This window comes from Panthera tigris, chromosome B2 (genome assembly GCF_018350195.1).
Source record: "Panthera tigris isolate Pti1 chromosome B2, P.tigris_Pti1_mat1.1, whole genome shotgun sequence".
NCBI classification, from domain to species: domain Eukaryota; kingdom Metazoa; phylum Chordata; class Mammalia; order Carnivora; family Felidae; genus Panthera; species Panthera tigris.
The window spans coordinates 3,884,543-3,899,896 of NC_056664.1; the positions used below are offsets into that span (position 1 = coordinate 3,884,543).

General features: G+C 43.6%; 1 protein-coding gene across 1 annotated transcript; it reads left to right on the forward strand.

Moving 5' to 3' along the window:
• Window positions 1-129: 129 nt before the first annotated feature.
• On the forward strand, window positions 130-14,433 carry LOC102949057 (histone H2B type 1-C/E/F/G/I). The gene is made up of 2 exons (XM_007074443.3): window positions 130-559; window positions 14,345-14,433. The coding sequence occupies exon 1, from the start codon at window positions 170-172 to the stop codon at window positions 548-550; it is 381 nt and encodes a 126-aa protein (XP_007074505.1). The 5' UTR covers window positions 130-169; the 3' UTR covers window positions 551-559; window positions 14,345-14,433.
• Window positions 14,434-15,354: the final 921 nt, after the last annotated feature.

A 15,354-nucleotide genomic window follows, 5' to 3' on the forward strand; every position in this document is an offset into this window, starting at 1 on the left:
TTTATTTCCATACCTCATTTGCATAGTTCTGCCCATGGATGACAGCCTCACGGCTGGTCTTCCAATGAACTAAGACGCGGTCTGCATCCTTCATTAGCATAAAAGCCCTATAAGTAGCAGACATTCGCTTCCTGCTTTCACTCCACTTCTGGCTTTCTGAGGTTTTAAGATGCCTGAGCCAGCGAAGTCCGCTCCCGCCCCGAAGAAGGGCTCCAAGAAGGCGGTGACCAAGGCGCAGAAGAAGGACGGCAAGAAGCGCAAGCGCAGCCGCAAGGAGAGCTACTCGGTGTACGTGTACAAGGTGCTGAAGCAGGTGCACCCCGACACCGGCATCTCGTCCAAGGCCATGGGCATCATGAACTCGTTCGTGAACGACATCTTCGAGCGCATCGCGGGCGAGGCGTCGCGCCTGGCGCATTACAACAAGCGCTCGACCATCACGTCCCGGGAGATCCAGACGGCCGTGCGCCTGCTGCTGCCCGGGGAGCTGGCCAAGCACGCCGTGTCCGAGGGCACCAAGGCCGTCACCAAGTACACCAGCTCCAAGTAGACTCGCCAAGTAAGCGTCCTCTTACCCAACCCCAAAGGCTCTTTTCAGGGCCACCCACATGTCCACTAAGAGAGCTGTAATCAAACACTTGAGTTTGCATGGGGGAGTTAGCAAGATATTTACCTTAAGGTATTCTACTTTAGAAAAGGCCATTGCACATGTAGGAATACGTAGGTTTTTTGTTTTTAAAAGACGGAAATGAAGGTGATATTACGCACTGCCGAATTTTATGTGCCAAATGTTACATTCCATTACTCTATACTCCGGGGAGTTTTCAGTGAAAACGCATGCTGTTTCGGGTCCGTGCTGTCTACCTTATGCGACTCCCAACCTTCATAGGTGGCTGGTGGCTTGTAGTTAGGATCCACATACTGCTGTAGAAGACGCCTGGTCAAAACTGCTGGGTAACTTGCCTCCAAGGAGTCTGAACTGAAGGCAAGCAAGTACTAGGGGCGGAGAAAGGAGGTGGGTCGACGGGAAGGACGCCATTGAACTTGGCACACTCAGTCTCCCAATAGGGAACCTTCCGGTACCAGATACCGCAGGCAGTCTGTGTGTTGGGAAATTCCGCTTTAAGCACTTCACTCGTGGACTTTGCTCCAGGCAAAAGTTTTAAGGTGTAAAAAGCGCTTTCTACGTTTGTTTTACTCAAGTCACATGTTTCAGTACCGAGTGGTCAGGCTTGCTTTTTCCATTAAAAACATGGGAGGGTACAGGGAATAAACTTTGTTACAAAGGACACACAGACCTGTAACAATTTCGGATACAATGCAGGACAGTGGCAGACGCTGGTCACACTAGCTCCTCAGCCAAACGCGAAGGTTTCCTGAGTCCTTCAGCAACTGAAACGATTTTTTAAATTCTCCTATGTGCCTATTGAGCCTGCTTAAGGACTGATGGTCCAGTCCAGACTGACCACCTGTCAACGAATCAGGTTACCCCCAAAACGTGCAAGTTCACTATTACCAGGTTGACTACAAGGGGTTGTTTCTTGTTTGTTTGTGTTCTTGTTTTTCTCCGTCGCTTCTCCCCCTTTTCTCTTATATAAATTCTGGTCTGCCTTTGTTGGATGAAATAATTCTATAGTTTGTTCTCCCTTCTATACAAGTGAAGGGCGGGCTACTCATGAACTACCTGACCATTTATTTCTGAAGGTTCCACCAAGATGTTGTTTACCTAAGTCCTACCATAGGAATCAATAGAAATGTGTGACCTGGAAAGGAACCTTGTCCAGCCCTGGGCTGTTGGGAGTTTTATGCTTATCTTCCTTTGGTTCTTGCAGCCTGCAACGTATTCTTGCCCAAAGTTGTTTCTTATTTTGGCTTTTCCTGATTGCCCTTTGCAGATCGGGTACACCCTGCTGGCTTATGTCAGATCGTGAAGAGATTAGTTGGTGGCAAAGGACAGGGAATCTGAAGTCTAGATCATTTGTTAATTTTTCTGGGGTTGATTGTGTTTATGTACTATTTGTTCTTATAATTCTCTGCCATTTGAGAACACATGAACGGGAAGTTGGTCTTTTCTTTCTGGCCTTTAATGTGATCCCCTGGGTTTGGTGTTTTATGTTTGCATGCTGTGGATTCCTGAAACTAAAGATAAGAGTCTCTTTCCTCCTTTCCAAACGTTCTTTTCTTGTGTTTTCTCCTTACATATCCAAATAGTTGTCAGTATCTGCAAAAACAGCATTCCTGCTTCCAAGATAATGCAAACACACACTGGCAATCCGTAGTAACTTTTGACTTTAAGAAAGCGGTTAGGCCTTACAGGAGACTAATGACAAGAAAGAAAACAAGTTAACCAAATCTCCAGCATGCAAAGGCCTGTCTCTTGTGAGGCAGAAGCCTCTGAAGTTTATGATTCAGCAACACAAAATTATTGTCGCTTCAGGCTTTTCAAGGTTAGAGAGAAGAGAGAAGAAACATGGTATCATAAATCACACTACTGAGTCGGACCAAAAGTAAAGGGTTCCGATACCTTTTTTTGAGAATATTTTCTGTTTTGTGAATACAAATGATTTCGAGCAAGTTGTCTACTCTACCTCAGCAGGGGATCGGTAAATTACAATGGAAACTTATTTACATTTTCAAGGGCTTATATGAAGAATGAAAAACACAATTGAACTTAAGAGAAACTAGGAGCTAGAGAGTATAACGCTAAAGGAAATAAGTCCGTCAGAGAAAGACAAATGCCCTGTGATTTCACACGTATATGGAATTTGAGAAACAAAAGGAGCAAAGGGAAAAAAGAGAGAGAGAGGCAAACCAAGAAATGGATTCTTAACTCTAGAGAGCATACCGAGGGTTGTCAGAGGGGAGGTTGGGGGGTGGGGGGGTGTGTGCTAAATGGATGGTGGGGATTAAGGAGGGCATTTGTGAACAGCGCCTGGTGATGCATGAAAATGTTGAATCCCTATTGTCCTCCTGAAACGAATATTACACTGTATGTTAACTAACTGCGACTTAAATAAAAGCTTAAAAAAGAGAAACTCAAATCAAAATAAACGTTCTCCCAATGTTTTAAGTGTGCTACCCCTTTAAACTATAATTCAGAGAAAACAGAAAAGTTTAACTGTTAATTTAGTGGTTTTATTTATTTATTAAAAAAAATTTTTTTTAATGCTTATTTATTTTTGAGAGAGACAGAGACAGAATGCGAGTGGGTTGGGGCAGAGAGAGAGGGAGGCACAGAATCCAAAGCAGGCTCTAGGCTCTGAGCTGTCAGCACAGAGCCTGACGTGGGGCTTGAACTCACGAACTGGGGCTTCATGACCTGAGCCAAAGTTGGATGCTTAACCCACTGAGCCACCCAGGTGCCCCAAATTAGTGGTTTTAGTTAAGAGGTTATAGGATGAGAAGCAAAACAGAACTCTTACCATTTTTGAACAACTTAACATTTTTAGTTCATGATATGTAATTTTATAGGACAATAGCACATATTTTTAATTGAGTAACTTTTTGGATACATTCATTGGCTTCACACTTTTGCTTTAGAAATGGTTTTATGTCTTTTTCTTTGTTATCGTCATGATGTAAAAACAACATTAGCATGATATTCTAGTTCACACAAGTCTAGGGTTTATTTTCTTTTTTTTTTCATTTTATTTTATTTTTCATAGGAAATGTATTGTCAAATTGGTTTCCATACAACACCCAGTGCTCATCCCAACAGGTGCCCTCCTCAATGCCCATCACCCACCCTCCCTTCCCTCCCACCCCCCCATCAACCCTCAGTTATTCTCAGTTTTTAAGAGTCTCTTATGGTTTGCCTCCCTCCCTCTCTTTTTTTTTTTTTCCCTTCCCCTCCCCCATGGTCTTCTGTTAAGTTTCTCAGGATCCACATAAGAGTGAAAACATATGATATTTTCTCCGTATGACTTATTTCACTTAGCATATCACTCTCCAGTTCCATCCACGTTGCTACAAAAGGCCATATTTCATTCTTTCTCATTGCCACGTAGTATTCCATTCTGTATATAAACCACAACTTCTTTATCCATTCATCAGTTGATGGACATTTAGGCTCTTTCCATAATTTGGCTATTGTTGAAAGTGCTGCTATAAACATTGGGGTACAAGTGCCCCTGTGCATCAGCACTCCTGTATCCCTTGGGCAAATTCCTAGCAGGGCTGTTGCTGGGTCATAGGTAGAGTTTATTTTCTAAAAGAAAAAAAAAAAGAAAGAAAGAAAGAAAGCAACCCTAATTAATTTGAACTTATTAAATTTCTTCCAGTAGGTTTACTGGTTAGAAGAGTTAAGATCACTTTATTTAAAATTACACACCTGTAAATTACACACTGAACTAAATTAAATCATAATAGATAATATTTTTAAAACAGTTAATGTTCATAATGTTGCATACAAATCACAAAAGCTCAGTGTGTCAGCTTAAATGCTGAATTCACAACCTATACATAACTGTAAGAATTTTAAGGCATGTTAAATTGAGTATTTAAATGCCTAATCTTTGGATACCTGGACAATTAGAGGGTACAAAATATGCATCCCTGAAAACAATTTGGTCTATGCAAGGCCCTTATTTTTACACAGTTGAAAATGACCCTAGATTAACAAGTTAGAGAATGTGGAGATGCCTTAGGAGAATGGAAGTAGATGTATTCGCTTATTTTTGCCAGGAGAGAACACAATCACCTGGTTCTTTTTTTTTTTTTTTTTTTTTTTAAGGTTTATTTATTTTTGAGAGAAAGAGAAAGCAATCAGGGGAGGGGCAGAGAGAGAGAGGGAGGCACAGAATCCAAAGCAGACTCCTGGCTCTGAGCTGTCAGCACAGAGCCTGATGTGGAGCTTGAATCCACGAACCCTAAGATCATGACCAGAGCTGAAGTCAGATGCTTAACTGACTGAGTCATACCTGCTTCTTTTAAGGGCTGTTATTAACACACAGAGTTCTGATCCTATTAAGTATTACAGCTGTAGAAAGACACAAATATGCACACAAGATCATGGCTGTATTTAGTGTGTTTATTTATTACGGTAACAAATGGAAGTTGTTACAGTTTGTTAACGTAGTAAATTCAGCTTAATATGTGTTTTATGCATGCTGATTAGTTAAATATACTTCAGAAGTGAAGTTAAAGGCTTTGAATTGATCATTATAGACTTTGTCATTATATTTATCTATGGTATGGGTATATCTAAAAACACGTGCACAGGAAGGTTTACTAGGATTCGTTAAAAACATAAGCAAAAAACACTACAAGAAAGAGAAAAATTCAGGATTCAAATGGAACTTTCAATATATTGTGTCTCTGCCAAGTGTGAGATAATTTTCAACAAAAGTGCTTCGTGGCAAAGAACCTGCTCCCATCACTTTATGCTGTGTTTTACAGGGCACTCTAAAATATGACCACAACCATTTCCCCATTTTTATATACTTACGATTTATGGTTACGTCTTAATGTAATAACCAGTTTGCTCGGACAAGTCTATTTTTCACCTTCCCAGATTCAAGCTCTGACTACAGATCAAAACACCACAAAGATTTCTTTTACACTGGGCCTTGCTTGGCAGCCATTGGGTAACCAACGATTTATTCCCTCCACTTAATGAGAGGAGGGACGATAAAATAATTAGGCGTGTTTGGTATTTTTCAAATATCGACTGCCAAATCACTGCTTGGTCTGCTTTTTATATAATTCCTAAATTTTCTTGTCTTAACATTTTTTTAATGTTTATTTATTTTTGAGAGAGAGAGAGAGAGAGAGAGAGAGAGACAGAGTACGGGTGGGGGAGGGGCAGAGGGAGAGGGAGACAGAATCCAAAGCAGGCTCCAGGCTCTGAGCTGTCCGCACAGAATGCGACGCAGGGCTTGAACTCACAGCCATGAGATCATGACTCGAGCTGAGGTCAGGGGCTTAACCGACTGAGCCACCTAGGAACCTTGAATTCCTAAATTTTCCAGTCTAAACCCAGCTTCCCAACCTCCTGATGAGAGTAAATCATAGAACTTTGTAACAACTGTTCTCACACTAAGCGCGTTTTATGCCGGTTTGTCTGATGTCCCACCCTGATTACAATTTTGACACATTATTTGGTAGTTAATTGTTTCTGAAGAGTAATCCGGGTAGATTTTTACTGTTATGTTTTAACTTAACTGTTCCCTATAATCAATAATTCAGTGGGGGGAGGATAATTACTCATGAGAGGAAAAGGAAGAACGAGTAGTTACAATTAAAGGTAATGCTAAAGAAAATACCCCAACTGCAGTGTGAAAAACAGCCCTTAACGTTTTCATCACTATCAATACTATAACAACAATTTTCTAGTTTGATTTCTGAAAATAAAATCAAATATAACCGGCCCCTCAATAAAAATTGACTATCACAGGGGCGCTTGGGTGGCTCAGCCAGTTAAGTGTCTGACTTCGGCTCAGGTCATGATCTCACGGTTCATGGGTTCGAGCCCCGCATCGGACTCTGTGCTGACAGCTCGGAGCCCGGAGCCTACTTCAGATTCTGTGTCTACCTCTCTCTCTGCCCTCCCCTGCTTGCACTGTGTCTCTGTGTCTCTCTAGAATAAATTAACACTAAAAAAAAATTGAAAATTGACTATCACAAATCTCTCACACTCTTGTATAGCCCAACCATCTCCAGACTTTATAGTCATATAACAAAAAAATAACTCCCATGACAAGCACAAACCAGTTCAAATTTTACAAATATGTTGATTAGGCCAAAGACGCGACAAGTGATTGAATCTCACCTTATTTATAATTAATATAAACTGCAAAACTATAAAGGTGGGGCAAGGCTGCAACTGCCACCTTAAGAACCACATTAACGAATCAATTTCATGTTATTGTTAAAATTTATGGATTTTTCCCCCCATGGTAATGCCTTTACTATTTGTGAATGATGAAAAGATCATAGGTAAAATACCTTCAAAAATCTGTATAAAAGTATTCATATCGGACATCTGTCCATATCATCCCCCATCTACTGAGAAGATTATATGAGAGAATTTAAAGTAAAATTTGCCTCAAGCAACTTAAACTTACGGTGCCAAAATTTTACTCTTTCCCCTAATAATAACGATAATGTGTCCACCCCTGAAGATTCTCATAAATTCTCATCATTTGAGATTGTACCAAAAGATCCGTGTGGCGTGGTTTCTCTTCTCTTTTGACATGTTTTGCTTTGGGGTGTTCTGATGTTGTTGTATATTATGAATAACTAGTGTTCTTCATACACTATCATAATTGAGCAAATGGAAGTTACCTTTGAAAAGATGTCACCACACTCACTTCTACAAAATGTACAGTTACAGACTACTTTCAAAGAGACTTCAAGAAGTGTCTTGCTACGACATCTGTCACCCCACTGCTGGCCAGGGTCGATTTGGCTGGTCTGGCTGGCTAGGCTGGTGTCCCCCTTCCTCCCTCACCACTCCATGCGAGTCCCTTCCGGGGCTGTGCTAGGTCGGAGAGGATGACCTTCCCCGATACAGGAGGACCATTCTGTGGTCAAAGGTACAGGAGTAGCTGTGCTCTCCCGCCAGAATCTCCCAACAAGCTCTCAAGGTCCATTTGTAGGAGGAAGTAAGGGACCCAAGCTTCCAAGATTCCAGACATGTCCATATGAGGCTCTGCACGTGGCAGTCTGCCTTTCTAAAAAATAAAATAAAATAAAATAAAATAAAATAAAATAAAATAGTAATGTAAAATCAAATCAAATAGAAATGTCAGCTTTATAGCAATGGTAGAAAGGGCCATCTGCAGGACTTTTAACTAAAAACATTGTTTTTACGCTCCAGGACAGAGGGATATTTGATTCTCAGTGCAGACATACGTAGAATCTCACCACTTTGGTATAAATTCCTATTGGAAACACAGTCCGAGACTCATTAAAAACTTCAAGAATTCTGGAAATAGGAAGCTTGCTCTTATGATTCTACAGATCAAGATGAGATCTAGAGTCGACTGTTTCTTCCTTTTTCTTCCTCTCTGTTTTGCCTTTTTCTCCAGTATCAGTCTTTCCAACAATTGGACTTTGGATTTGGTCTTCCTCAGTATTGAATAGAATAGAATAGAATAGAATAGAATAGAATAGGATTCCTCAGAGCCTAGACCTCCATACCTTGGCTAAAATTTCCTAAACAAGAATGAGTGCTTCGTAGTGTACTTCTGACTGTGGCTCAAATTACAATTGAAATAGTCAAGAAAAATGATACGTGTTTAACTAAAATCCATCAGAATGATCTTTGAGAACTATTCTAAATGAGACAGGCCAGTTAAACACTTGGAGACTACCTTGACTTTGAATACTTATATGTGTGTGATTGCTCTCATACTTTTTTTTGACCAAAGTCAACAGTGGGGGAGTTGAGAAATTCCTGTGCCAGAAATGGTGGAGACATGGCCCTCCCAAGATGGAGGTGCTGACTGAGGGTTGGAAGAATATACTGTGCAGAGACAGCCTGTCCCGTGCTCCACAGACGATCTTGAGAGTTTCTGAAGAATCGCTAATTATTTTCTTTGAAAGTCCTCCTTGGTCTGTGTAAGAACAGATTGTCCAGACTAAAAATAATGCACAAACGTAACATCCTGTTCTTACTCTGCAGGCTTTTTCTCCCCCCGTCTCTGTTATAGAATCATCTTTTTTGAATTTGTTGGATGAAATCAACGTATTGCTTTGTACGCAGGAAGACAGCCGGCTAGTCATTACCCAAATGTCTTTGAGTTTCTGTTTGACAAACCTACCACTCTGAGCCGCTGGGTGGTAATAATTACTTACTCATGAAGCTGGGGTGAGGATTAAATGAAACAGCAAATATAAAGCACTCGTCCCAGGGATGGTATCATGGCAGTAAAATAGCTCCATGGTGAAAAAAGCATAGCGTCTGGAGACAGAACCTCCAGGTTTGACCCCCCCCCCAGCTCCCTACTTATTAGGTGTGAGACTGAGGCAAATCCTCATCTCATCTGTGTGCCTCAGTGTCCTCATTTGTGTCTTTTTTGTTAATTATTATTTTTTTTAATTTTAAGTAGGCTCCATGCCCAACACGGGGCTGGAACTCATGACCCCGAGATCAAGAGTCACATGATCTACTAACTGAGCCAGCCAGGCACCCCTGGCCTGGCTGGTATCTTGAGGATGATGGTAATAGCGTCTACCTTCTAGATGTTTGTGGAGATTAAAGATCTTTAATGCATAGAAAGCACTTTTGAAGAGTGCCCGGCACATGGTAGGTGCTCAGTGTCTGCTGATATTTGACAAACTTCATTTATAGCCTTTTTTATACCCCTAAAGGGACCTAAGGCAGATTATGATGATCTTGGTAAAAGCCGGTTTTTCATAAATCGAGAATTTCACAAGTGATCTGATATAAAAAGAATGCCAACCGATTTCGCCATGTTTTACCCTGGTCCAATAGGTTGAAAGAAAATGCAGTCCCCTGCCCCCCCCACCACACCCCATATTTAATGACCTCTCTAGGCCTCTTCCTAAGGGCATAAAGAATGATCCCCGCATTTCTCTTGAGTCTTCCAGATTTGGAAGGGTGTGTAGATTGAGCACTTTGCTAGGTAGTCCCAGATGTCCTAAATTAAAAGGCATTAAACGTTAGTTTTTGCAAACTTTCACCCCGGGCCATCCTGGATGACCAAGCGGAAAAAGAAATGGGGCCGAATATGCATCTGCCGGTGACCTTTCCTGCAAGATATTCTAGGCTCGGATGAAAATGTCCAGACTCTGCCAATCAGCTTGACATCTTCAAGCACTGTGGGTTCATTATAATTTAAGGAGAAGAGAGTAAATCTGGAAAATGAGCTACTTTTTGAGTGAGGAAGAGGAAGGCTTTGGTTGGCTCAGTTGAAGACTTAGGTAGCTTTATCATCCGGTAAGCAATTTGCATTGTAGTTGATAGAAAGGCCTGTTTCTTTCTGCTATGGTTTTTCGTGGTGTTAGATGTCCCAGCTGTTGGCTCTGACAGGACAAAGGAACGGCAGTGACGGGGGCTGGTCTCATCGAGGAGCAGACAGACGTACCTAGAGGAGGCAATACTGGCGAGAAACCTTGACCTCATCCCTTAGGCCTAAACTTGTCTTCTGACCCTCTCAAGTGCTCCAAGTAAAAGACTGGCTTTCAAAAGCCACGAGGATAAACCTTTGTTCTCATTCTTTTCTCCCTCCTCTCTTCACTTTCTCCTTTATTTTCTTTTCCTTTATTTTTCTTTTCCCTTTTCTCCTCGGTTATTTCTCATTGGCCCAAACTCCGCTGTGGGACAGCATATAAAAACACAAAAATACTGAAGACGGAAATGTGCCCCTTTTACTGCTGGACTTGCTTAAATAGCTGTGGCGAGAGACATTGGGTGTTAGGTTTGAAAACACACACACATTTGGGCTTTAAGGCACTGAAATAAATATAGTTTTTACAGCTGAGAAAAGTCAATGAAATCGTGTGTTTAAGAATCGAACTGAGATGGTGCAGGTTCTCAGACCGCAAAGGGAAGGGAAGCTGCTAGGCAGGAGGGTGGGTCAGTGATACCTGGTGGGCGTCAGGGTGAGGGCTTTGGGGAAGGTCTGGGAGGGTGCTCAGGGGTCTTGATTGTAAGGGTTAGAGCTGGAACTTGGCCCAGTCAGTTCTAAACATAAATAAGACTGAATGGATTGCAAATTTTTCCTATATTCTTTTATATATATATGTGTGTGTGTGTGTGTGTGTGTGTGTGTGTGTGTGTCTATTTAGGGCATACATATGCTTTTATATTTATATATATTTAGAGCTTATATATGCATACACACACACACACACACACACATACATACATATGTTTCGAACAGTTTTAGGTGTACAACAAAATTGAGAGGGGGGTACAGATTTCCATATACCCCCAGTCCCCACACGTGCGTAGCCTCCCACCTTAGCAATGTCATTCACCAAAATGGCACTCTTTTGGATGACCCTACACCGGCATATCACAATCGCGCGGGGACCATAGTTGGCCATTGCGGTTCCCTCTTCGTCGTGTACATTCTATGGGTTCGGACAAATGTGTCATGACATCCATCCATCATTATAATATCACACAGAGGCTTTTCACTGCCCTAAAATGACCAGAGATTTTAATCAGCAGGAACTGGGGGAAGGGCGGCGGGGCCTCTGTCTGGTGGGGCGTGTGAACTGGGGCATCGTGGGTGGTCCCCATGTGCCTGAAGGGGATACTTACCTTGCCTTTAGGATTCTCCAGCGCACTTTGACAGGCCCTTCCCCTCCACCCTGTGCCTGGGCCCTCCTTCTCCCTTCTCTTTTGTGTTCCAACACCCTGCTTTCCTGGCTCTCTGCCACCCACATACACTGGACCTCCATTTTAAAAAAAATTTTTTTTCCTTCCTTCTTGCCTAGAAACCCCTACTCATCACCATCCCACAGGCATCTTCCGCCCCATCGCCTCCCAGTTGTCCGATGTGAGCATTGCACAGTTTGTATTTAGTTGTGACCCCTGGTCTACTAGTCTTGTCCAACAGGCTCTGGGCTCTGATTTGGTCACCACAGTATCCCTAGGGGCTGTCGCCGGGCCTGGTGCACAGCCACACACATAAATGACGGAATGAATCAGTTCATTCACTAATTTTTGTGGAATGCCTCCTGTGTCCCAAGTTCCCGTGTGCATATAGCAGTGAACAAAATCACAAAATCCCTTCCCTCGAAGAGCTAGGACTCTAGGAAGGTAAGATTGAAAAACAGAATAAATAGCTAAAATGTCTGATCTTTCAGAAGGCAAGTGCCATCCAAAAAACCAAAAGCCAAACCAAAACAAAACAACAAAGGCAGGCTTAAGGCATGAGGACGATGAGGTGGGGGCTGCCGTGATGAACAAGGAATGAAGTTCTGAGCAGGGGTCCCCAGGGTGCTCGGGGCTTGACTGGGAGACCAGATCCAGGATCAAGGTGCTACTACCAATAACAATGTTGAGTCCGCTTCAGTAGACAAGCCTCAGGTCAAAACAAGGTGGGTGACCCTGTTCTATGAAACAGATCTCCCAAACCTAGGGGCTAACCACAATAGATATGTGTCACTCTGTTACACAATGTTGTATAGTGTCCCGTCACAATGGGGGGATGGGGCTCAACTCCTTGGTCCTTCAGGGACAGTTTCCTTCCGCCTGGTGCCTCAGATGCCCCGGGTCTTAGAGCCCGGACATCCGGCCTGCAGACAGAAGAAGGAGGCTTTCACGGGCCAGGCCCCGAAGCGGCACACGTTATTCCGTCCACATGATTTTGATCGGAACTCAGTCCCAGCACCCCTAACCTGCCTGGGAAGCGGGAAAATGGGGACCGGCTGCGTGGGTCGGCGCAAAAAAAGCCGATGGATTCGGAGCAAGCAAGTGCTCGGGAGTCACGAGGTCCAGCTTTCTTCCCAATCCCTCTCCCTCTCACCCTCCGGGCCCTCTTAAAGGTCAAAATGCTTTTTCGTCAGGCAGTGACAACATCCAGCGCAGAAAGAATGAGGAGAGAGCCGTGGGGTGACTGAGTTCTTTCTTTTCTCCCCCAGCCTTGAAGGACCACCCTCTCACCATCAGTGACCGTCTCCTTGGAAGGGGACAAAGTCACTGCCGTCCCGGGGCTCACATTGTGGCTGGAGAAGACAGACAATAAACAATAGTTATTATACACAATTATATAGAATGTGAGAAAGGAAAGGTGGGTCACATGTGGCAGTGCCTGTCATTGTAATATGTTCACTAATGAAAATGCTTCATGTAACCATAGCTGCTAACACTGGGGTCGCACTTAGCCAAGCACCGTTCTATTAACCCAGTTAATTCCCAAACAATAAAACGGTCGCTGGAAAGCACACGGGGAAGAAGAACCAGTGATGAAGAAAAGAAGAGAAATCAAAGTCCACCATTGTCCCTCTGGCGTGTTTCGAGGACCTGGCCCTCCTTCTCTGGTTCCACAGTCCGTGTGTTCGTTCGGGTGTGAGCGGGCGAGATTACGTGTGAGCTCACAGAGGGAGAGCCGGGGGATGCCTCCAGCGCGGGCCTTAAATTTGGGGCCTCTTCAAGGGGTTTAAAGCCACACGTGGCTTGTTGTTGTTCAGACCATGACATTTGAAGGGGCAGTGAGTCCGTGAAATGCACTCTCGGAATATCAGAGGTCACATCTTGAGTCAGCAGAGGTGGGCGGTGGTGTGAGGGGCAGACTGTCCCTCACCAGCTAGAGAGAACTGCCTTCCGTCACCCGCCCCGCAGACCACCAGGCTCTGCTTCAGGCAAATCTCTCCTAAAACTTACCTGAATGTGACCGTGATGGCCCTTTTGTAAGTCCATACAAAACGTGCGGCAAAGTCTCTGTGTCTGTAAAGTGAAATGATGGCCTGGGCGTTAGACGTGTCCAGCACGGGTTATAGTTATGAGTCCTCAGACCCGACAGGTGTGCCAACACTTGTCACGGAACCCGGATGTCCCCGCCAAAGGGTCGTGTCAGTCCGCATGCATTGAAGGAGGGGGGGGGGGGTTCCCTAACAAGGAAACCCTGCCAACGTCTTCCTGCATGGGGTTCCATCGCCTCCGGGGATAAAATCAGGTTTGCCTCTGCTTGTTTGTCAAGACGAGGGGGAAAAAATGCATTTTGTAACATCTCAAGAAACAGACTAGGCATTTATTCGGGCGCATTTCCATTAGATATGTTTCATTTGACTTATTTCAAAGGCGGTGGGGGTGACTTCATCTGTTAGCAGCGCGATGAACACCCGAGAGAAGGGTGGCTTCCGGGATGGTTTCAACCGCTCCCTGTGGGAATACCGAGCTGGAACTCTAACCCATGGCCGTGCCAAGGGCCTTCCTCATCCCTCACGGGCAGTCCAACTCACCCCCAAACACCCCACCTTAGACAACCCTCACCACCTGGCCTTTGTCACTGTGGTACCTTTGTGAAAAACCCTGACACGACAAATTCTTACTCGTCCTTCAAGACTTAGCTCAAATGTAACTTAGGAGACACTGACTGGACCATATTCATCCTTTATTTAAGAGTCTACAGAGACTCCAGAGGGTGTGAATCGCCACCCAACAGCCGTGTCACCCGGGAAGCTCAACCTTCGCCTTCTCATCTATCCAGCGAACAGAACGATAGCAGGTGCCTCATAAGGTTGCTCCAAGATTAAATGCATTGGCATCAATAAAGCGCTTAGAACACACACTGCCTGGCACAGAACGAGCTCCCAGTGAAATTAGCCATTGCCATTACCGCTGTTGTCTCAGAGTCAAGTACAGTGTCAGGTATCTGATGAATTATAGAAATGAATTGATCAATCAATCTCTCTCTTTTCATAGGAGCCGACGGGCTTCAGACATCTTTTCCCACCACTGCTCACTGCTAACCACCGCGGCATCTCTCGCGTAAAACAACGGGTGACGCTACGAGAAGATAAATGGAAATATTTTTAATGATCATGGAAGGCTCAGTAAGAACCTGGCTAAAATATTTTTTTTCTGAGTATAAAAATATTAAATGTTTATTGTAGAAATGTGTAAAAAGAAAAATATATAAAGAAGAAATTAAAATACTCCTGGTATCTCTTTTTTTTTTCAAAAAAAATTGTTTAATGTTTATTTTTGAGAGAGAGAGAGAGAGCATGAGCGGAGGAGGGTCAGAGAGAGAGGGAGACCCAGAATCTGAAGCAGGTTCCAGGCTCCGAGCTGTCAGCACAGAGCCTGATGTGGGGCTCGAACTCATGAACCGCGTGATCATGACCTGAGCCGAAGTCAGACACTTAACTGACTGAGCCACCCAGGTGCCCTGGTACTTCCTTTTAATATGTATGTGACAAATATGTATAGATGAATATGAATACATAAGGTACACCCATAGCATATATCATATATAAAGCAAATTTAGGTACCATGCCATAGATACACATATATAATTTTCTAGGTAATATGGTTAGAAGCACAGTTTTTAAAAATGTTTGTCTATTTTTGAGAGAGGGAGAGGGAGGATCCAATGGAGGGACAGAGAGAGAAGGAGACACAGGATCCAAAGCAGGCTCCATGCTGACAGCGGAGAACCTGATGTGGGGCTTAAATTTACAAACTGTTGGGGCGCCTGGGTGGCTCGGTCGAGTGCCCAACTTTGGCTCAGGTCATGATCTCACGTCTTGTGAGGTCCAGCCCCATGTCAGGCTCTGTGCTGACAGCTCAGAGCCTGGAGCCTGCTTCGGATTCTGTGTCCCTCTCTCACTCTGCCCCTCCCTCACTCATGCTCTGTCTCTCTCAAGAATAAATAAAAAACATTAAAAAAAAAATTATGAACTGTTACCTGAGCTAAAGTCAGATGCTTAACC

Bases quoted from the DNA above. Each gene is read 5' to 3' on its own strand.
- LOC102949057 (XM_007074443.3), top strand. From the start codon at position 170: ATGCCTGAGCCAGCGAAGTCCGCTCCCGCCCCGAAGAAGGGCTCCAAG.